Source organism: Chelonoidis abingdonii, chromosome 4, assembly GCF_003597395.2.
Source record: "Chelonoidis abingdonii isolate Lonesome George chromosome 4, CheloAbing_2.0, whole genome shotgun sequence".
Taxonomy (NCBI): Eukaryota; Metazoa; Chordata; order Testudines; family Testudinidae; genus Chelonoidis; species Chelonoidis abingdonii.
In genome coordinates, this window is record NC_133772.1 from 21,823,461 (window position 1) to 21,848,263 (window position 24,803).

The window sequence follows — 24,803 nt, forward strand, 5'->3', positions numbered from 1 at the left end:
ACACCAAACATCATCTACTGAGAAAATGTGTCAACTCTCTGCTAGTAAGGTAAGTTGTCAAACTTTTCTTTAAATTCATTTTATAGGCTCTTTACCCTTTCTACTGATTGCTCGTAGCTGGTATTTTGGAGCAGGGGTTCAAACAGTGATAGTGAAACAGTTGAGGCTGCTGTGCCAAATCTGAGATCTGACAGGATCTGTGCTGGATTTTTAAAAGGGGATCAGAAGCTTTTGGTGTTCCAATTAAAATAAAGTGGGGCACAGAATCTTTACACAGCAGAGTGGACAACTGCATAAGGTAGAGGTATAAGGGAGGCTGAGCGTTGAGATTGGGTAACACATGAATACTACAGTCTGATTGTGGGGGGTGGTAAGCCTGCTCCCATTGTGTTTGTTCTCATGTAGCAGATTTCCTAAGCCACTGCCAATGGGAGCCTCTGCAGCCAGAAGAACCTCCACATTGCTGCACTGCAGCTTATAACACTTTTTCCTGAAGTGAACTGAGCTACTGCAAGAGAGCCTAGGATTGCAGATGACAGCAGCAGGTCTTACCTGTGGCCACTCACTATGAGCTCTCCTCCCCCATTTGCAGCACAAATCTGTCTTTGTATATGTCTCCACTGCAAAAAAGATGTTTTCCTTTGTTTGAACAGTGATTATGTTAGCTAGCCTACAGTAAAATCCTAGAGGAGACAAGGCGCTACAGGATAACCACATGACATCAACACTATACCTCTATCAGTGGTTGATCTCATTGAAAAACTACAGTGCTTTGCCTCCACTAGGGTTTTACAGCAGACTAGCTAATGCATATTAGTTTCTCTGTAGTAAGAACACACCATTTTGGACAATGAAGACATTGCTTTAGCCTTGAAGTGTTGGGGCAGGTGCCAAGCCCCATGAGGGTCTCCAACCACTCCTTGTGTCAGGACTACACATTCAACAGTGAATTAAGGGATATGATCTTGCTTATGGTACCTGCTATGCAGCAGGGAGGGAATCCCCCTGTCTCGTTCCCCATCTCTACCTGCTGTGATAGACACACACACAAGTTCAGATGTGGCTCCTGTACTGGAAACTGGTTTTATGCACTGGTGCCACCTACTGGCCCGCATGGTGACTATCAAGCAAAACCATATGCCTGCCCTCAAGCCTTCCCTTGGTTTTTGGGCAGCACTTTAAGGACTCAAATTTCCTCCAAGCAGAATACTTTTAGGGGAGCTTCATTCCTCACCCTCCATCTTGGGTAAGGGGTGGGGCGGAAATGCCTTGAATATGCTAATTACTTTCTGAGGGGAGGGATAAAGTCCAAAAGGCCCTGCACTTAGGGGGCTGTGGTTTTTCCCCCTCCCCCTTTGGACTAGCTCTGCCTTCTTTGCTTCGTGGCTTCTTTTAGAAGAATGAACCTTGTGTTCCTCAGTGCAGAGAGGAATTAAGGAACAGACTTAAACTAACTCAAGAGGCTGTAGCTAGCCCCAACAACAAATGACAGATTAAGAAAAATAATCTTATTTTTGCAGCATTTTATGCTATGCATCATCCAGACGGTAAGAGAAAAGCTTTGGGTTACAGTCCTAACCCCCTTGAAGGTCTCAGCTGCACTGTGAGGCAAAACTCCTAGAGCAAACTCAGTAACAGACAGAAACCTCACAGATAAATCGTGAAGGAATGAAATGGCATAGATGCAATGGGGTTGGAAAGAGGTTCAGATGGGCACTGAGTGGGGAATAGTCAGACAGATGGTGAAGCAGGCTCCCTAGTTCTGGCGCAAACTAAATTATGTATAAATACGCCAAAGGAAACATACCTGAACATGCAGGAGTCGTCTTTACTTGGGGACAGCTGTATTCTAGAAATGAGTAAAAAGGTGGGAGTTAAAGACCTGAGTTCCATCTCCAGCTCTGCAACAGTGTGACTGTGCAAACCTAAGTTCCTTTTTCCCAAAGATATAACAATGCCCAATCAGCTTTGAAAAGCAACTTGTGATCACTGACTAAATGCAAAATATTGTCTCCCATGTTAGCAGCAGCAGAGCCTGGGGAACAGGAGGAAAGATAGATGGAAGCAAGTGTCAGCTTGTTTTTAAAGTAGGTCAATCCTGCCAAGTGAATTTTGAGTCTTGTTTACCTAAAACAACCTGATCAGTAAGGCAAAGTGTGACTATTTCCTGAAATTCTCATTTGCAGGAGAAAGGAAGGGGGCAGAGGCAGAAAATCGTCCAATAGCAATGGAGGAGAAGGAGGAACAGCAACCCATACCACCCCCTGATGGAGGATGGGGATGGATGATAGTGCTTCACTTCTTTTTGGTAAGTAGAGAACTCCCAAGAGTCCCACAAGGTTAAGTCCTGGAGGAAAGAGATGCTTTCACTGGTTGTGTTCTCACACAGAATGCTTTTTAGACAACAAAACCAACATATGATGCACACAAGGTTGATTCTAACATGCTCATGGCAGAGATTAACATCGCCAAGGAGGGCGGAAGTCCTACTTTAATGAGTCTAGCACACTGGTCTGTAACTTTACAGGTAGAGATTATGCTCACAGTGAAATGTGTAACTAGTTGTAAGGAAGGATTGATCTCTGTCCTTCATTAAAAAGCAGTTGGACTTGGTACTCTTTGCTTGTGGCAGTTCACCCCCCACCCCACGTCTCCAGAGGTACATATTGTTGCTGTAGAGATCATACAGCTTTCCTATTACTTCTGGTTAGCTTGATAACCACAGAGGAACCCAACTCTGGTCTCCTTCATGAGGCTCTGTGGGGAAAAAGGCTGCAGGTTCTCACTAGTGTAAATGCAGTTCTACCAATTTACATCAGCTGAGAATGTGGCAGGGATGGCATTTACCAGAGCTGTTTTTTAACCAGGTAAAATCATAGTTTTTACCAACTAGTTAGTCCTGGTTCAAAGTATTTTCTGTTTTAAAAAAACTGTTTCATTAATGTACACCACATTGCTTAACCTTAGTTACATAGTCAAAGTATGGTTCCATAAAGCAGAAGATTCAAAGATTAATTTAGATTGTTGTACAAATACAAATTAAAACTGCAGTATAGATAATACTAACCATCAGAATGTCTGTATACATTTTAGTTTGGTATTTTCTCAAGGAAGTTAGGGGTCATGACTCTCATATTATGTAAACAATATTTAGCAATTTGATAAGTTTTTTGCAATCTATTTTACTAATTTTCATTAGTATTCTAATAACTTAATTTTTTCCAGTTTAAACTGGTGTTTACCAGGGCTCTGTCCTAAACTAGTTTTTCCCAGGAAATTGCCAACTCTGGAATCTAGCCCACAGTCTGTATAAAAAAATTAATTGCTAAGCAGCTGCAAAATGACAACTCATTTACCTGCAATTTGTACATTAACATCAAGTAGTAGATATAGTTCATTTTGACCATGGATGTCAAAAGCACTACACAAGCTTGCTTAGCTAAGCCTCCAAGGTAGGGAGCCTTATATTACCCATATTTCAGAATGTCACAGCTCAAATCAGCAATGCTATGAATAGGAGCCAGGCATCTTGACTCAAGTGTGTTTAGTATATTATACTACCTGCTTATTTACCAGTCAGCTACTGGAAAAAGAAAATTAGGCAGCATGGCAGTTTGACTGGGAAATCTTTCCAGTGTTCATGCCAAAAAGCCTATCAGTTTTGATCTGTCTGATTCTTGAGATTTCCAAGAATTCAAACACTCCAGTACTGCTTGTTAAATCACTGACAGTAAGTGTTTAGTTATTTCAAGTTCTCAGTCTCTAGTTTTTATAAGAACTGGTTACAGAAATATGCCAAATACAGTTCAAAGGAATCTGAATTTTTAAACACCTCAAGTGCAATGCCATTCTGATCTGTTGGAAAAATGCCCATACTGTGTAGGCTTTGCTCCAGTTAGAACGTGGGCACCACTTAGACCTAGTCACTGAATGTGTCTCTCACAATCCTACCAGACAAGTGTCCTCATTTCTACCACTAAGCAATGCTGCTAGATGGCTTAGAAAGCAGCAACACACTGTCCCATCTCAATATTGCATCTAACTTGCAATAATGGGTGGAGAGTGTGTGTGTGTATGTATATGTGTGTGTGTGTGTATATATATATAGGGGGAGGAAAGGGGATTTTTCCCTGACTCTGGCTTGTCATCAGCTTTTCTCCCAATACATGATTCATCACAGTCCTGAGGAACAGGGAGAGGATATTTTTCCAACTATGTGCAGCAATTCACTTGCATCTGCTTTGGGTTTAGGTAAACGTGCTCGTAATGGGAATGCTGAAAACCTTTGGAATTTTCTTTGTGGTCTTTCAAGAAGAGGTGGGAGGCTCTTCAGAACAAATCAGTTGGATCGGCTCCATCATGTCGTCTCTTCGCTTCTCAGCAGGTCAGCAGGGATACATAAGGTTCAGAAAGTAGCAGAGACAGGTCTCTAGTCTTTGAATTTTAAGTCCATTTGATAGCATTAAATGGCTGACATAAAATGACCTGCCAAACTCCTAGTCTCTACATGACAAACTAGTGCAATTGGCACATTTGTTGGCACTCCTAGAGAGTCCAAAAATTAATTGGGCCTGAATGCTGAACAACCCTCCAGGGCTAGAGGGCAATCACTCCAAAGCAAGGTTCAATAGCACTAAAAGAAGCAATTACTTGTACTATCATACCTGTTCTTTGAAGACTTACCTCTGAAGGGCTGTGACCCTTGGCTAACTATGGGGAAGCTCTCTTGTCTACACCAGCGCTCTAGGGGAGCTGAACTGGTGGTGGTAGCACAGGGAAAACTTTAAAGAAGAGGGTTTGCATAAACACAGCCTTTGACAAGTCATTGCGCTTCTCTGTACACGATTGGCTATGCCAGATCTGATCTATTTAGCACAGTATCCTACCTCTAATGCCCAATCTTTCAAAGCAAAGCAGTCTCTCCCACCACTAAATAATCCACCAATTTAACTGAGCACTGCTGTCTAAAGGGAGCAAGTTAAGGAATTCCTTCCTGACCATCTCCAAACAGGAAATTTGAGTACCTTTCTCTCCACAGACCATAAAATGAGTGCTCCTTGTAGCTCTGATGGAATTCTCAGAGCAGGGTAAGAGAATACCAAGAATGCTATTCTAGATGCTATTATACTGTGTGTGTGTGGGGGGGGGGGGGGTATAAAAATAATCTCCTCTAAATCTTCCAACTGCTTACCTCACAACTGACTTATCTTCCAGGTCCACTGGTCACTATAGCCTGTGGGAAGCTGGGGGACCAGCTGACTTCCATCATTGGGGCAGGCCTAGTTAGCAGTGGTTGTCTGATTAGCACACAGGCCACTAGTATCTCCTTCCTGTGTGTGTCTATGGGACTTCTGCTGGGTGAGTAACCTCCTACAGCTCACAAGTTTCACTCTGGCTGCCTTTTTGCCACTTTCCTGAGTTTATAACAGGGCACCAGCAGATCCAGATAACCATTAAGCCATGTGGCTGCTTGATTATCCTATTTATATTAGTGTATCACCCAAAGGCTGGAAAAAGAAGAGTCTTTCCTGCAGGTTTTACATTCAGGAAGGTCTAATGAAAGTTTTAACTTACTAGAGCCGCTGTGTGAATTTCAATTTTTTGTAAGCCCACGACACGTAGAAAAACCTGACTTTTTTAATCCCTCATTGAAAAGGAACAATATGTATCTGTAAAGAAGCCAGTTTCTAAATACTATGGGTGAAATCCTGATCCCATGGACTTCACTAGGGCCAACTCCAGGAACCAGCTAAAGACGCAGGTGCTTGGGGCGGCATGTCCAGGTCTTCGGCAGCAGGTCCCTCAGTCCCTCTCGGAGCGAAGGACCTGCTGCCAAAGAGAGGAGCGGTGCGATCATGTTGCTGCACCTTTCATGTGCTTGGGCAGCAGAAAACTTGAAGCTGGCCCTGATTTTACCCTGTGCACCTTGGGGAGCCATGCCATTGCACTTTACCTGGGTTCCCAGAAAGCACTATTGCCAACTGCCAATCCCTGCTACTCTGCATTGTTTCTAAACAGGCACAGCTTGGGCATTTCCTTGTGTGCATCACATGCAGTCTTCTGTCTTCACAATACAGCTGTTAGTTGAGGTAACTCATTGAGGGCAGGTCTTGAACTAGAAGCTCTGCTCCTTGCTTGCATGAGATGAAAATTCTACTCCATACGAGTCACTGCTTGGGCACTGACAATCTTCCTTCTTCTGTTTCAGGGCTAGGCTTTGCTTGCTTGTATCAAGCCGCTGCTGTGATGACTGCCAGGTACTTTAAAAAGCGACTGGCTCTAGCCAATGCAATTGCTCGCTCAGGAATGGGACTGACATTTATACTAGCACCTTTCACTCAACTTCTGATAGATTTTTATGGTTGGCAAGGTAAAGTGGTTTTACTTTTTCCACATTTCACCACCTAGAAGGGATTGTTATTTTAAAGACTGAAGTTGTGGGGTTGGTTTCTGGCACCTTCTGATAGAAGCTTTGTTTATAGCACCTTAGCTACTTTGTTTATTTTTGACATATCAAGAATGGCAACTCTGGTCATCTCTGGGATTGTTAAATCTTTTCATTTTGGAAGAAGGATGTTGTAATCGGTCACTGAAGTTATATTGGTATTAACCAGTGACTAAAAATTCCTCTCTCTCATTTTGCTAAAAACTTTCACACTTTCTTGCAGTGTTGTATTTTCACCACTCAGCATGGTGTCTGCCAAATGAGACAGGAACCGAATTTTTAAGTAGAAGAGGGAAAAAAACCTTGAAACATATTTAATTCTCTTTCCATCCCTTGTTTTAATTTAGTAGGCAGGGCAATGGGACAGAGAGTAGCTATGTTTCTTATGAGTTTATCTGCTTCCTAGCTAGAGTCTGTTTGACATTTCTGAAGCAGCAAGGTGACCTCACCTAGGGAAGTAGTCAAACAGAAGGCCTGACACAAGACAAACTGTTTTTCCTTGCCAGATCATTCCGTGTGTTCAGTATGAAAAAAGAGCCCATTCTAAACAGCATTAGGGTGGAAAAAACACTTATCTTCCTTCCCTCTCTCTTCTCTCAGGTACCTTACTGATCTTTGGAGGGATCATGTTAAACCTTGTGCCTTCTAGTATGTTACTGCGGCCTGTTATCATCAAGAATCTCCAGGACTTTTCTGGTAGAAATGTAGACAGTGGATCGTTAACACAAAGTAAACATCCAGCAGCTCTTACAAGCCACCTAGATGAAATCAGTACTACAGAAACACAGTTTAATACTAGCCTGGATTCTCCTATGCAAGATTCCACTGTCACAAATGGGCTCCAGCCAGCTGAAACATTAGGATCACTAGTTCCAGTGAAATCTGCTGCTTTGGAAGGGTCTGAGAGAGAAACCTCCAACTGCTACACTCCTGACAGAGACAGTGACAGGGACTGTAGCCATAACAACCTTCCACTGCAAAAGGAATGGAATTCCAACTCATGGCTAGTTCCCTCCAGGCAGCCTCTTCTTGATTTCTCACTGCTGAAAGATCCTTTCTTCTGTATTTTTGCCTGGTCATTTTTGTTCAGCCAGCTGGCCTACTTCATTCCCACCTTTCACCTGGCAGCAAGAGCCAAAACCTTGGGCATAGACAGCATGGATGCCTCTTACCTTATTTCAGTAGCTGGTAGGCAAAAGTCTTCTAACCTTATTTTAAAAAGGTATTTATATTTATACAGTGATACAGAGTAGGAAAGAAATGTAATAACTCTTGAAATCAAAAAACTGTAGCAGTCAGCCACTCTTAAAAGGGAATTGTTGCTCAGTGCTCAAGAGGAAGGCAAACACATGACAATAATATGTCCTTTCTGCTCCTACATCTGGATTATACCCATAATTGCAGAGAGTTAATTGCCAATTTTTAATACTCAAATAGCAGCAGCTGTCTTTTGATCCCAAGTAAGATGCCTTTGGTCAGAGAAGGAGAATGTTAATTACCTCTAGTAGTTTAAAAAACGAAAGAGTAAGGTTTGGGCTAAATTAAGCTACCAACAGTCCTTGTTCAAGTCTTTAGAGGACTTCTTTTAGATACTTACACACTCCATGAACAATTGCCTGTTGAGGAGCTTGGTGGCTAATGGGGAAAAGGATACACCACATCTGAGGGCAGAAGCCAAACTCAAACAGCTTAATGGGACCAAACTGAGGAACATGGCTAACCTCCAGCTAAGAATATTAGAGGAACTGGCACATGAAATTGCAACCCTAATAAGGATTTTTAATGAATCTGTAAATGTGAGGGCATCATATTATATTCTGCAGTCATAAGGTATTTAAGACAGGAAAAAAGTGATCTAAGCACCTACAGGCCCATTAGTTTGGCCTCAACTGTATGCAAGGTCTTTGAACAAATATTTTGAGAGAGTAGTTAAGGCCAAAGGTAAATGCTAATTGAGATAAGGTATACCTGATTTTACAAAAGACCAAGCTGCTCTTTCTTTGGGTCTACTGGATTTCAGTAAGGCATTTGATGCAGTGCCACATGGGAAATTAGTTAAATTAGAGAAGAGTAGGATCAAAAGGTGGGTAAGGAACAGCTCAAAGCGGAGACAACATGTCATGCTGAAAGGTATACTGTAATGGTGGAGGGAGGTTACTAGTGGAGTTCCTCAAGGATTGGTCTTGGCACACCACTTAACATTTTCGTGTGTGATGTTGGCAAAAAAAGTAGGTGTGCGCTAATAAAACTTGCAGATAACACAAAGTTGGAAATATTGCTGATGTGGAGGACCCCCAGAATATCCTACCTTGAAAACGGGAGTAATAGAAATGGGATGACATTTAATAAGAGTGCAAGGTCATGCACCTATGGCCTAAGAACTTTTGATGTAAGCTAGGGATGTAGCAGTTAGAAGCAACAGGGGAGAGAGACCTGCATGTACTAGTCAGTCACAGGATGATTATGAACCACCAATGTGATTGTGGTTAAAAAAAGACTAAGATCACGTGAGAGAACACTTCCCTATTTCAACTGCAATTATTATAGAAGGTACTAGTGAGACAAGCTAGAGGACAATTCTGGTCTCCCTTGTTTAAAAAAATGAATTCTAACAGGAACAGGTACAGAGAAGGCTACTAGGATGAGACTTTGGCTTGTTGAGGAGATTGTTTTGTTAATCTAAAGAATGAGGGGACAAATGATTGTTCTCTATAACTAGAGGAATAAACAGTAGGGAGGAAGAAGTGTTAAGGACCTATGTTGGCACAAGAACAAATGGATAAACTGTGTCCATCATTAAGTTTAGTCTTGAAATTAGACAAAGGGTTAACCATCAGAGAAGTGAAGATCTCAAACAGCCTTCCAAGGGGAATAGTGGAAGAAAAAACTTAACCATTTGTAAGACTGAGTTTGATAAGTTTATGGAGAGGATGGTATAAGACTGCATACAATGGGACATCCATGACTGCTATTAGCATCTCCAACTACATGTGATGGAAAACTAAACAAGAAAGGCTCTGAATTACTATGACGACTTCTTTCCCAAATGTGGCAGGTAGGTCTTGCCCCAATGCTCAGGGTCTGGTTGTCATATTTGGGGTCAGAAAGGTATTTTCCCCAAGGTTGGACTGGCAAAGAGCCTAAGGGGTTTTTACCTTTCTCTGCCTTGTGGGGCATGGGTCACTTGCTGATTTGAATTAGAGTAAATGTTGGATTCTCTGTAACTTGAAGTCTTTAAATCAAGACGTGCGGACTTCAAGTAACTCAGCCAGAGGTTATGGGCCAGGTTCTGTGGCTTGCAATGTGCAGATCATGATGATCCATTCTGGCCTTAAAGTCTTAGCCTAAATCAAGTTAGGAGAACAACTCTTCTCACCCCACCCCCTTTTTTTTTTTCTTTGCAGTGAAAACACCTTAGGGTGCTACCTTTATCTTCTCCCCTAACCCTCCCAGACATTATGCACAATGGCTTCTGTTGTGAAACCCTTTGTACTTATGTAACAGCTGGAAAGGTCACAATGGCACACTACAAACTGAAAGTAGTTTACAGGCCAGCCTACTTTAAAGTACAGCTGTTGTGCATGAAGCCTGTCCACCTCAAAAATCAAACCTTTCTAGTTTCAAAACATGCAAGTAAAGTTCCATTAAGAAAGTAGCTCCACTCTCTAGCATTAAAGAGCCCTTTATTGTACAAAGAAAGCTTACCTAAAGTGAAACCAACATCCTTGGAATGTTATTTAGGGGATATTTGGGCTAAAGAGGTAACTGATCTAGGTTAAGAACACAATGGTTAATTTGCAGGTGACATTGGCAGGAACAGAGGTAATATGTTGTTTGCACTCAAACCACTTTCTAGCCAACAGGATATTCAGTGGTAATCAGCACTTTCCTGAACTTGAGACTAGTTCATATAACATCCCCAGAAGATAGTGTATTTTATTAAGTGACCCTGCACTTTTAAAAATGTTCGATTTATGCCCTTTTTTGCTTCTTCATGATGGATTAAGGTGGGGTTTGGTTTTGTTTGACCAGGAATGCCAAGTTTGGTCTTCTCTGATTTTGCTGGATGTCTTTGTGCATGTGTCACGTTTACTGTAACTGTCTCACCCCTTAATTTAATTTTTAAAAGAGCATCCTCTCTCAACACCAGATGCCTACTGGATGTTTACCAAGTACTGAACGGAAAAACATACATTTTAGAACAATCTAAGAATCCCATCTCATCTCCTGCAATGTTGTATCCTAAATGTAAAATACAAGCAGAATTTTCTTGACAAAACATTTCAGGCAAATGGTTTTGTATATTATGAAGGATCAAGAAGAGCACAAAACTGCTAATGAACAATTTCTAAAAGATTTGGCTAGAGCCTTCACAAGAATTTTCTGTTTCTCTCTAGGGATTATAGAGACAGTCAGCCAATTGCTTTCTGGCTGGATCGCTGATCAGAACTGGATCAAGAAATATCATTACCATAAGACTTACCTTATTCTGTGTGGCATCACTAACCTGCTGGGTCCTCTTGCCACATCTTTCCCATTACTTATGGTCTACACAGTAAGCTTTGCCATTTTCTGTGGAGGATACCTGGCTCTGCTGCTCCCTGTGCTGGTGAGTAAAGGATTTTATCAAGAGGTAATACAGTAATGCTTTGCACTTCCAACTGAGTATCTCAAACATATGAAATCCTATGGCCTGATTTTCAAGGGTATTCAGTATCCACAGCTGCCATAGATTTCAGCCTGAGGGTCCTGTGCTCAGAACTCTCATCATCAAACCAATGGGAACCTTGTTAGGTTACTGGTTTTAGGATTACAGTGTCATCTGCTGGCCAGACACAGCAGAGGCACAGTATTGGGAGTGCCCTCGCAACCTATTTCCACTGACCTACCTAAATCACTTTGCTTCCCAAGTCCTGTCTCAGTGCCATTGTTCCAGCTTAGGTATTGCACTCTGTCGAGTAGAGACTATGAGGAGAACTCATTCATTTGTAACCTAAATCAATATTGATAAGGTGAAGGGCTCTGAATACTTATGACCAGTATAACATTGCACAAGCAAGATTTGTACAGATATATAGTTACATGAAAATGCAGTGGCATCTCCAAAGAGAGATGGAGTTTAAAATATCTTCAGAGATGTAAAGATTACTGATTTTCAAATGTCTGTACAGCCCAGGGCTAGAAATGCATCAAGCATCCTAGTGATGTCAGCACTGATCATACTGATCTCATGGGTTTAATTCTGTATGGACAACTTTCAAACTATAACCAAGTAAAGAGGAGACTGCCCAGAGAAACATTTCATTCTAATGTGTCTGTACATTATATAAAGTAATAATTCTGGTTCCATGAACAGGTAGATTTTGTAGGTGTCCCCAGACTCCACAGTTCTTTAGGATTTGCCTCATTCTTTGCTGGGATAGCAGCCATCGCTGGACCTCCTATAGCAGGTAACATAAGCAATATTTTCCCTCTATCCTCTCCATAGAAAATACTCTTAGTTCTTCTCTAGCATCAGAGTACTTACTAGGAAACATTTGAGAGTCAAGATGACTTTTCTTCAAAAGATAAAACTAATTTCTAACAAAAACTAACATGCAACTGAATGAGTTAATGGTGGTAAACCACACAGCATTTTCTTTAGCTCTAACCCTCCCTTTAGGGGAAGGAAGAGGAAAGAATTGTATGCTTCTGAAGAAGTCAAAATTATGACTTTACCCAACTCAGGCTGTTATTTCAGTTTAACTTGATGCTGAAAGGATCTGAAGAGGTGATAACATGGTCCCAGCAGCATGAGGGGTAGGTGCTATATTTGCAGTGCTTTGCATAGAGCAGAGGGGACCAAAGTGGTTCCAGTTGTCATCTCCTGACTTGACTAAAGATTCAAAATCTCTACTATTAAACAGCTTATGTAGGTCTAAATGTAAGTGGGAGCCTTCCCCCTCCCCTCCCAAAAAATACCATCTTATTCTATATATATATATATATATATATATATATATATATATATATAGTGTGTGGCACATTTTGGGGGCTATATTAATATAAATATTCAGAGTCAGATATTTCTTTATCCACTTAGATTGAGGAGAAATTTGCATGCTGTTTCATGCACCTCTGCCCAAGGCAAAGCCTGTTCTTCACTGAACCTTTCACCTTACCCTCATATCTAGATGTGCGGTCAGCATCTTCAGCTATTCCCAGGCTAGCATTTTACAGTGTATGGATAAAGCTGCAAGGTCAAATACCGGTGGGTCAATGGCATTCGGTCACTCAATCTTGTAAATAGACCAGGAACACACAATAAAAAGTGCCAAACCAAATTTTGCATTTACAGTTCATTATATGCATCCCCACTCAATGATCTGCTGTCTCTCACCTGGTCACATACTTCAAAGTCTGCCCTGAGTACCTTATATAATGAATTACTTCACTTTCTGCATTTTCTTTTGTCTATCCATCATACATGCTAATATGGCCATTGCACTTTCACCTGCTTGTAACATATCTTCACTAACTGGTGATGTCTCTTCTTTCTAACAACTAAATTTTTTTTTTTTTAATAAAACACTAACCATTAATAGTTTATTGGGGGAGGGGGGTTGGGGGGAGAAGGATGCAGGCTATATGTATTAGTCTGGCAGCTCCTGGCAGTCCAAGTCCTGAGACAGGAAAGGGCCAGCAACAGGCAGGAGAGGCAACCAGGAACAAAGCAATCTAATTTTTCCAGCCCCCTCAATTGTGTGCGCCAGTTTGTCCCATGAAGGGAAAGGGAAGATGGGATCGAGTACATGATTGTATGTTCAGGGTGCAATCCTATGATCCAAGATCAACTCTGCAATTTTTCCCTCAAATCAAGCCACCTAAGTATGAAAGCTGCATATGCTAGAAAATATTAACTCTCCAAGACTGCAGAAGCATGTGCTCCTTACACTTCACATTGAAAGTTAATTCTGGTGAAAATGAAAGAAGTTTGTTACTGCTCTTAAAGCTGGTTCTAGGGTTTCTTTTCCTTTGACTGTGATTAAATGTATTATTCCTAACTTATCTACAGTACTGAAGTCAAGGCTCATTTAAAAAAATATGTCCATAAACTCAAAACATCTAGTACTCTTAGTACAATATACACTATACATAACACCAGTAAGACGTGAAGGATGCATATTCTGCAGAACAAAAAAAAAAAAATCAAAACACGCACACTAGAAAAAAAAAAAGCTATTTACCTGAAAGACTGGACCTAGAAGTAAGAATTGGGAAACAAAAGTCAAAAGTAGTGGTTGTCCACCCAGAGCTAAAAAGTTTGAAGCTTCACCAGCAAGTAGGAACCACTTACCTGCTCATCATACAAGGGACACCTGTTTAAGCTGTGAATACTTCTGACATTCTAGAAATGAAATTAAAGATAACATAGGACAACAAAACAGGCTGATTCTTAGAGGCACAAACAAGTACAGGAAGTGAACTATGTTAAGCTTTACAGGAACAATACCAGGAGTTCTCAAACTAGGGGTTGCAAGGTCATTACATGGGGGGTCGCGAGCTGTCAGCCTCCACCCCAAACCCCGCTTTGCCTCCAGCATTTATAATGGTGTTAAATATATTAAAAAGTGTTTTTAATTTATGGGGAGGAGGGCAAACTCAGAGGCTTACTATGTGAAAGGGATCACCAGTACAAAACTTTGAGAACCACTGAACAATACAAACCAACTACCATGCTTTTAACAAAACAGTTACAATTCAAAGCCAAAAGGCAATTTGCAGAAAAAAAGCACAGCAGCCACCTCCAGCTCCATTAGTGGCAATAAAAGGAATGATAGCTATACTTAAACATATAGCATAGGCATATGCTGTGAGGGGTTTAGTTACAGAACAAGGATTTATAAGCTCTACTTACGTTTAGAGAAATGCTGCTTTTCTGGATTTTCACAGGAAACTGCGTCCCCTTTTAAGTTCTTTCCAATTCACTGACTAATCCTTCTGCAACACTGAGTGGCTAGCTGCCATCTGCTTTCTCCAACCAGTAATCAAAAAAAGAAACCATTAAAGACATCTCTCTGTGATCAAAGTCTCTCAGATGCATATGCTTCAGAATGTACTGTAATGCCAGCTGGTAAGAGGTGGTAGGCAGGCACCACCTACTGATGATTTTGAAAACAGCTGAGTTGAAAGGAAAACGTGAATTTGTGTTCTTTCCTTTATGTTAAGTAGGTATTTTTCAGTTTCTCTGTAAGCTCTACACATAATGGGTTTAAAAACTGAAGCTCATGTCACTTCATTCTGGACATCTTAATCCTGTGATTAGAGCTTAAGTAGCCCACCCACCTAAACCTTGCAAACTTTTGTACAATATGAAGTCACCATATCCTATGAAATAAAGCATTTACCTCATCCCATTAGATTACCCATAACTTGTCATTTAAAACCTACAAGTTCAGGAAGGGCCCAAACAATATCCCTGAGAAAACGAAACAAGATGTCACCGCAGTGAAGTGATATGATGCAAGGAATTGAAATATCACAACTAGTTAACTTGAGTTCAGAGCAGCAGTTAGTGAGATGCAACTACGGCTCAAACTCCTATTAGCCTTCATCCTCTTAAAATAGCCATTAAAAACATTTTAAAATATTGATTTTTTTCCTCTTCACATTTTCCTATTTTTATTCACATCTAAATTTGAGAAATTACTTGTTTTTTTATTACGGTCTAGGCTCTCCCCACACAGACAGAACCCCTGACAAACAGCCATGTGGCCAAGGAAAAGTAGGGGCTGTTATGTATTTTTCCTGATTGGAGACTAGTTTTAGAACCTCTGATATATTGGGCCATATCCTGAACTGGAGTAACTCCACTGGCTTTCATGGATCTATGTACATTTACACTAGCTGAGAAACTGGCTCATCAAGTCTTCATCTAGTCTCAGTACTGTTGTCAACATGCCTTGTTTAGCCAAGTGTCTGTCTACACTGCAATCAGAGGTGTGACTGCAGCACATGCAGACATATTCAAGCTAGCTTTCACTTAGATAGCTTGAACAGTGGCAACACAGGGATGTCATTGAATTTACCAGCGGCGGCTTTTACCACGTAAAATCATCTTTTTTTTACCACTCATGGAAAAAACTAGTTAGAGAATACTTTAAACTGGGACTATTTTAAAAACTCTTCCATTAATATACACTGCATTCCACTTAGTTTTAGTTACATATTCAAATTATGGTTCCATAAGGCAGTATAATATCTGTATACATTATGGTTCAGTATTTTCTCAATGAAGTTATGAGTCATAACTCATTTCAGTTTTCAGTGTTATTATTAAACCTTGAAAGGTTACTATGTGGGAAAGTCCAGCAGCTTTGATAACCAAACCCTCATCCATTGCAGGTTGGCTGTATGACTACACTCAGACATATGCCTGCTCCTTTCTCTTTGCCGGAACATGTTATCTCATCGCACCCATTTCCTTCTTCTTTGAGCCTTCGGCCCATAAACCGAAGCTACAGAAAGAAAAGGAGTTGAATGAAGTGACCACTTAGTGGAGAGGCTCTGCTGCAGTTGAAAGAAAAGCAGCCGCCTGACTTCAGTATATGATCAGAAGGTGATAATTAGGACAGACTTTTCACTAATTCATAAAAGATGGTAGAAAAATAAACTGACATTTGTCGCAACAAAAGACTCAAATGAGTCTATTGTCCATATATGTTACTTCATGAGCAAGTGGTGTTTAAGATCAAGATGAGCCCAGCAACATGTGCATTTTGGCTAACAAGACTTTGTTCCTAAAATATCCTCAGTTTGGCATGAAGTCTAGTCATCTCTTAAAACAACTTCACTGCTTCTGTTCTTCCCCCAATGTATATTCTCTCATATGTTTAACATGATTAGTAACAGCCTTTGTGTTAGGCAATTCATTTCTGCTTTTCCAGCTTCCTTAGCCAGTGTCCTTAAGCCTGAAGGGCAATTAAATCCAGTCAACCCAAACATATGGACTCACCTTTCAACTTAAAGCACATAAGGCCCTCAAAAGTGCTAAAACAGAGGATCTTGTTAAAAATATCTAGAATAATGATCCAAGGAAGAGAGTGCTCTAAAGAGGATTAAATTTAAGCTCCAGAGAAACAGAGGGAGTCCATAAAAACCATTTTTTCTGCACCAAGGAAACAACACTGTGACTGCTAAAAGTTCTCCTGACCATTGGCATAGTGCATCTTTGTTATAACACAGGATGTTGGAACCAAACAATTTCATTAAAGAAGGCACTAAGATATAATATTAAATTCAATCCTCTGTTCATACAGTATAACAAATTGTTATTTGATGTGCTGAGTATATTTTCATTAAAAATTTAGCAACACAGCTGGAATTCTTGAGTTGGAAAAAACCTTTAGAAAAGGAATGGGACTAGAAAAGAGACCCTTCTGAAACCAGCAACTCTCACTTCTAGCCCCATAAGTTACTATACTCCCATATAATGCAAAAGGGAAGGTATATTAGGTCAGATGGTCTTTTCCTGTTATTTGTATAACAATGCCCTGAGGCCCAACCCAGACTGTACTAGACACTGGGCAAATGACTTAAGATAATTTCCAGTCCAAAGATTTTACTGTCTAAACAGAAAAAAAAATGGGTGGGAGGTAGAGAGGTGAACACATTTGCTCAAGGTCACACAGAAGGTAAGCAGCAAGCTACAAACAGAACCCAGGCCTCTTGGGCTACCCATTCAGGTGTACTGTGTACCAGGCCACACTGCCTAATGTGTCATACAATAGCAGGTTTAAAAGGACTGTAAGGCAGATATCAAAGGCTCCTCCGATCTCCTTCCCATCCCTCCAAGTGACTGGGGCATGCACATACTACATTCAGCTGTCAGAGCCAAGCCAAAAACTTTCGTTTAACCTTATCTGGTTGGGCCAATAACAAAGGCTCTATTCTCCTCATTACCTTGAGCCATGCAGTTCATTTCTTCCTCTGCCAAGCCTATCCTTTGCATATTCTTAGGCTCCCCGTGGATACTTTCATAAGGAAGAGTGAAATATAAGTCTCATTGCTTATAAGAATTGTAGGAGTTGATTCATATTGTTGTTCCTGTACTTGAGAATCTGTCTAAGAGCAGCTTTTGGGAGATGAAGTGAAAGACCAAAAAGGATAAATACATCGTAAGGTACGACCAGATTCAGAATGGCAACAAGACTCAATGTGGTGATAAATCATTCCTTCAGCCTGGGATAGTCAAAGGTGCCTAAAGGAAGTAAGCACAATCCCCCCTCCCCCGCCACTCGGGCCATCCCCCTTCACCAGGCAGGATTGGTGTTATAGTGCCGGGGCAGAGGGTGGGTGCTAATGTGGATGGTCAGGGCAAGGAGGAAGCAGCAGAGAAGGATGCTGGCCTATGATTTTAGCAAGGTACAGTTGAATTTCATTTGTCACAACATTTTTTAAATCAATCAGCACAATTTCCTTGACTCTTACTAAACATTTACTGTGACTGCTCTGATTTTTGATAAAAATGCAGTAACAAATCTAAAACCTTATGGCTGTTCACCATGACTGATTAAAAAAAAAAAGTCACTCATCTTGGTGGCTTTTTCAATTGTTTCTGTAGAAAAAGAGGTCAAATTTGCAAAAAATAAAAGTTAAAACAAGAGTTTACACAGTATTTTAAACCCTTACCTTATATATCTGAAGACCCAGTACCTGTTTCCCCAGAAGTAGAAATTACTGCACATTTGTTAGTACTCCATCTCTCAGTTGTGGGCTTTCAGTTCCTGCTTCCATATCTGTGGATACCTACATTGGACCATCAAAAGTCATGGCTAAGGTTTAAAATATAGCTTTAGACAACTCCAAGCTACACAAAACAAGCCTTATCCCTGCCTTATAGTTTGCATAGCAACCTTTTCAACCAAAAGAGTTAACAGCCAAACATAAGACCTTATGTTGTCAATCTCAGCTGCTGACTGCTTGCTAAGGTAAGGCCTTGTCTACACAGGGAAACTGATTGGAATATTTATTGTAGAATAAGCACAGTGATTATTTCAGCATTAAGTGACTTACTCTAGACGAGTATGCCCACATGGGGAGCTATTCCAGAACAGCTTATTCCAGTCAATCCCTGTGTGTAGACAAGGCTTAAGTGACAATTTCCAAAGCCAGCTGAAGAATTAAAACTCACTTAACATTTAAAAAGCTGAAGGCAGCATGGCCAAGCAGTTTGAGCACAGGGACTGAAGTCAAGGACTCCTCACTTCAATCGTAGTTCTGCTATTGGCCAGCTGTGACCTTAGGCAAGTTACATCACTACTGTACCTTCATTTCCCTATGTACAAAATGGGGATAATGCTATTCACCACTTATAGGGATACTGTGAGAATAAATGTTTGCACAGTTGTTTCAAAATGTAAAGCGTTTATAGTGAGTGTTAGTTATGGGAAATAAAAAGCATATTTAAAGTTTACAACTTTTTAATACGAACTCGTGCTTTTTAGTGGCTATGTTGGACACCCACATTTTTTTTTGGCTGATTTAAGGTACATACCAATACACCCAAGGTTGAGTACTTCATAGAACTACACCCTTTCAGCTGCCGCTTATTTATGCCCTAACTAGAATAATATGATGTGAAAAATGATAAAAAGAAACTCAGGAAAAGATGTGACAATATGGCTTCCCATCACCCAGGCACTGGGAAGCAGGATGGTTCTCCACTCCTCAGTCTGGCAAATGCTTTGTATGGTTGTGACTTGATTTGTCCCCATACACAAGCACTGAAAACAGGAATGCTCAGAGCTCTAGGAACAACATTCCCTAAATAACATGAATGTGCATCTGTGCTCATCTTTGGTTTAGATTAAGAAACAAAAGTTTCCCAGAGTTCTCCAGAGCAAGAATGGGAATGTTTTTCTTTTAAAAAACAAACAAAACCAAAACTCTGTAGTTTACTGCCTGCTTGAAAACCTGAGAAAATGGAGGTGAGCTTTTCAAGAGTGCTTGGTGTTTGCTTAACTCTATTTCCACGGAAGTCAATGGGAGTTTTACCACTGACCTCAGTGGGAACAGAATTAGTCCTGCCCAGGAGTTTTCACTTAGGTTAAATTCTAGGTTTTAAAAGATTGACATCTGTCCCTTTAAAATTATTCTGAATAGTTGGTGAACTATTGGCATAATATATGGAAGACAAAAAAATTCTGTCTAATCTATGGGTAAAATTTTCAAAAAGTTTTTGAAATCATCTAAGTGACTCAGGAGCCAAAGTCCTTATGTAATGTGGATTGAGGCTGCTTCCTGAGTCACTTAGGCACTTTCTAAAATTTTACCCTACATTAGTGGTACTCAGTCTGAGGCTTGCAAGCCACAAATGGCTCTTTAATGCGTCTCCTGCAGCTCTTTGCAGCACAGGATATTAAAACGCTGTGATTTTATTATTAACCAAATCTAAGTTATTAAAAATCAGGATGCTTTTACTATATTAACCAACTGTAGTTAATAATACTTGGTCAGTCATCTTGCTGTGAAAATGAGAATACACACACAAATATTTCTTGATATACTGTTTAAATATGAATATATAGTACCATAATAAATGAAACAATGAATTCACACTACTATGGCTCTTTTGGGTAATGCTGATCACTAATTTGGCTCCTGAACCACTGAGGAGTGAGTATCACTGGCCTAGATTATTTTTTCATCTGGGCCAGCAAGGAATAGGATCACAGCCTGGGCTAAGAGAGACAAAGAAGAGTGTCTATGTTGCTCAATAGCAACTCCTTCCCAGTCTCACTGAGTGGTGTCACCACCAAAAAATAAAAAGGCGGGGGGGGAGAAGAGAACTATCCAGTCCAAGTAGTCTTGAGGCACTGAGATGAAGCTGTGGGCAAAGAACAGCTGCACCTATTGGGTTCCGGGAAGTGGGCGGGCGGAAGCCTTCCCACTGCTAAAGGATCCCCCCCCAGCCTAAGGGGAGGATCTATAGGACCTGAAAACCCAACTGAGTTCGGGAGATAACTAATAAAATAACAGAAAGGAGTGCGGTCAGAGGGTCAAAAGAAGGGAGCCTGACAGGACACCAAGCAGAGAACCCCGGACAGCACCCACTGCTCCTCAAAAGCATCAAGGGAGCCAGTGGACTCCGCCCAGAGGAACTCTGCCCAGATGCGTGAATGGACAGAGGACCAGAAACAAGCCCCACAGTCACAGGAGTCCTCATTGGCCAACCTCCTCTCCCTGATTTTAGCCAGGGCTAGGAGGAGGCTGACCAGAAGGTCCTGTGACATTGTGGGGCCACGGACAAAGAACAGCTGCAGCTGGGAAAATCCCTATGGACTTAGAGGATGCAGTTTTAGATGCTAAAGTTCAGTAAACATTATGTGAACATTCTAGAGCCAACTGCTTTCGTGTGTGTAGAGATCTATATCTATAAAGGCCATATACATGTGGAATCAGTACCAGGCAGTCAGGCTAGATTTCACACTTCCTGGTCATGCCAGGTCCTTCCAGTCTAGTTCGGTTTGAAATGAGAAAGACTAAAGGCACTTATTAAGAACTATTTGACAGCTAGGAAGCATGCTGCTACATCCATCCTCATTTAAAATGAATGTGTGTGTTGATGAATAGATATGGGATTGATAGACACGGAGAATGAAGTCTTTCATTCATCCATGCAATAGTGGCAGTTCAGGAAAACAATGTTAGCTTCCTTACACTGCCCCACCAGTGTCTTTAGTACCTGCTCCTATATTTTTCACTCCATGCATCTGATGAAGTGGGTTCTAGCCCACAAAAGCTTATGCCCAAATAAATTTGTTAGTCTCTAAGGTGCCACAAGGACTCCTCATTTTTCCTGACAGAGTAGTGATCTTTTAGGGCCAAAAGGAAGGTTCATTTTCAATTCCTTCTCCACTGAGATTGACAAGAAGTTCATAGCTCTGAATGGAGACTCATTTCACATATGAAGACTTGGCCTAAATTTGAATAAATTGACTAAGAGCAATTCCTTGGCTACAATGAGCTAGAGCGTCCTGAAGCACTAGCAAATAGATATTCACAGTAGCTTTTGGAAGCAGTAGCCCACGGAAGGAGAGGTATTTCACACAACAGATGTCCACCTGGCATCCTAAATCTAGTCAAAAAATAGAACAACTTAGGGTAGTCATGTCTAGATTTGATGTGATTCAAATGTGGGACTTGGAGATTAGAAAGAAGGTGCAGCCTAAACATGAAATACCTAAAAACTTATTTGTTGCACATTGCAGAACCCACAAGGAAATAACCAATGAAAGGTTGCTTCCAAGACTAGACATCATTGTCATGTGCTGCAGAGATGCTGTCCTGAACAGGACAGCACATATATCTCTTAGTATTAATTTAGACAATGCTGCCAACACAATAGATACTTTAGTCATTATAATTAGTCAAAGAAGCACACTGAGAATGCAGCAAATCTGAACCAAAGTTAAAATCTGAAGCCAAACTGATCTTCAGTTCAGGATGTAAAACTAATATGAATATAAATGATTCTCCAGTCAAGTTTGTTTTTTGGATTTAAGTAACATCACTAGAGTAAGCTCTTCACCGGAGGCAATACAAGGGCTAGCCAGCAAAAGGAATCCAGACTGTTTCCCATATAATTAGTGGTCTGCTCCTGCTTGAGATGCCCTGACTTAATGAGAAAGGCGTCAATTAATACCCAAATGTCTCAGGTCCCTCATACAGGGCCCAAGCTCCCATTAGAAAAGTCAATGGAAAAAATCCTTTATGCTCAAAATGAAGTTAGATTAGGTCCTCCATTGGTTTACTGGAGTGAGAGCTGAATAGTATCTTGTTATCAAGTGAGCAATAACGCAGCTCAAGTGAAAGTAGTCACATTCCCCACTCTTCTAAAAGTATCTGTCCAAACTACTCTCTCTGAAAACCACCGGACATATTGTCTTTTTCAGTTCTCTGGGACAGTGTCATGCTATGATCTAGATTTCTTGCCATTCTACAATAAAATGTTAGTTGTATAGCGCTAAGCCTTACACAAACCTTACTGTTAATGTTAGCAGCTTTTCAAGTCTAAGAGCAGATTGAAATTTTGTGCTTATTTACAACACACCTGCAGCAGATAAAGAGCACAGTTCCAAAGAAACATGGGTGTGAATTAAAATAGCCAATTCCCCTTGTTTGGCTAGAATCAGTTAACACAGCAGTGCAGTTAAATGATTCGTCTTATAAATCCATTTTCTCATTAAACTTGTTTACCTAAAGTCCCACTAGCCAAATTAATTCAATGCATATAAGCACTGTTAACCTTTACAATTATTAATTTTAACAAAAGTGTGCAGTTACCTGGCACGTTAAGGCATCCCTCTAACCAATCCAAAGGGGCTGAACAATCCTGTGAAGAAATAACTCACTATTACAGAACAGCCATTAGAGAATCACCTTGCACCACACACCAACACTAATTAAAATCACTGGGGTATAAGTATCTACTAATACAGGGCGAGTAGAAATAATCTCTTAATTAAAGGAGATTCATACTGAATGTTGAATACAGCTAGAGGGGCCTCTTATGGATTAGCCTCTAGGGGCACCACATTGCATTTCTAGGAAGGACATGAAAAATCAGATAGTAAATGCCAGATCACTGATCCACCCACCCAGATTGCCTGTCTCCATTATCTGTCGTCTTGAAGATATCCCAATTATTTGGATCATATGAATAAAACTCCATCGCCCTGGCGGGGATGGATAACCCAGCCATGTCAATCACACCTCTGATTCACAGTACTATTACAGGCCCAAAGTCTACATACTTTTTGTAAATGGAATTAAAATTATTGTACCAAATTTAAGATTTAGATGGCATATCTGAGCAAGGTGGGAGAAGAAACACTGAGTAAAAATGTCTTATTCCTGACTACAATGAATACAAACTTGTGTGGGAAACAAACTCCATATGAAGTTGGAATTTTCTAGTTATCACATATCTAGAATAGCTCCAGAAAACTTGTGTTATGCAGCTTAATCCTACACTTATACCAGCATACCACAAACAGATGAACAGCTTCGTTGAATCATTGGCCTGTCCTCAGTGTGCCCACATTCACAAACACCCATCCTCCCTGTGCCAGTGTTAGCCCATTGGGGGCCTTAAGCAGGAATATTTCCCACCTCCCTCAGAACATACACTAATAATTAATAGGGGGGCCCCCTTGAGCTGCTTGGAGCCCTAAGCAACTGCTTAGTCTGCTTATGCCTAATGCCAGCTCTGCGCGCGCACACACAAATTAAGTAGCATTCTGGGTTGTTAGTGTTTTCATTCAAGCATTAGGTGAAGGATAAAGGGTATGTCTATGCTGCAAAAAAAGACTCAATTGCAAGTCTCAGAGCTTGGGTCTACAGACTGGGGTTCACACAAGGCTAAAAATAGTAGCGCGTACATTACCGCTCAGACACTGAAACCCACCAGCCCCACCAAGTTTCAGAGGCCACGCTCTAGGCCAAATAGGAACAGCCACACTGCTATTTTTAGCCTTGTAGCAGCAAAAGCCAGTCTGTAGACCTGGGCTCTGAGACTTGTTGCCACAGGTTTTATTTTTGAAGTGTAGACATACGCTAGGTTGCTAGAAAACCTGAGGTTTTATTCAGGATACCAGTGTCTTGCACTCCCAATTGCTAGAGGTGCTTTGCATCCTTTAACATAAACCCCCAGGACCAAACTAAAATGTAGCATTGAGTGATATTGAAGAGTACAGTCCAGTCCCCAAAGATTGGTGGTCATGGCTCTTTGACATGGAGTGAACACGTTAGTCAGAATTAGTAAGTAAACTCAGGGGTAGAGGATAAAAAACAAAAAAACACTTCAGTCAACATAACCTTCTCCTATAAATCACAATTCAGTTTGACCTTTAACCCCCCCCCCCTTACCTGTTTATAAGAGATTTATACAGCTGTTTGCCACGGGAACGGACACCTTGCAGAACAAAATCGTGGCATCCTTTGTTGATAAGCACCTGTTGCCTAGCAATCATCCTGCATGGATGAAGGACAGGACCAGGGTTCTTTATCCATAGTAGATTACGGTTTCAAGGTAACCAGAGCAAGCTCGCATCTCAAGGTGTCTTCATCTGCATGTCAGACAGCGACTAGTTAATTCTAACAAAGACTGGCAAACATAACACGAGAGGTTTCTGAAGCCAACGATGCAGCAGTGTTAGCTTCCTCTTGAGCTCTGGTGTTGTCAAATGCCCGAAGTCTCCTGCAGCAAACATGGAGTTGTACTCCTGTACTGGAACAGCCTTCCAAATCTCAGGAGCCCCCGTACAGGATAATGCAGGAACTACAGCATACAATTTTTTCAAAGGTGCCTCCATAT

At 40.9% G+C, this 24,803-nt stretch overlaps 1 protein-coding gene across 1 annotated transcript; it reads left to right on the forward strand.

Moving 5' to 3' along the window:
- The first annotated feature begins 5,368 nt into the window (after window positions 1-5,368).
- Window positions 5,369-15,981, forward strand: SLC16A4 (solute carrier family 16 member 4). The gene is made up of 5 exons (XM_032804906.2): window positions 5,369-6,370; window positions 7,046-7,633; window positions 10,843-11,054; window positions 11,802-11,895; window positions 15,830-15,981. The coding sequence occupies exons 1-5, from the start codon at window positions 6,145-6,147 to the stop codon at window positions 15,979-15,981; spliced, it is 1,272 nt and encodes a 423-aa protein (XP_032660797.1). The 5' UTR covers window positions 5,369-6,144.
- Window positions 15,982-24,803: the final 8,822 nt, after the last annotated feature.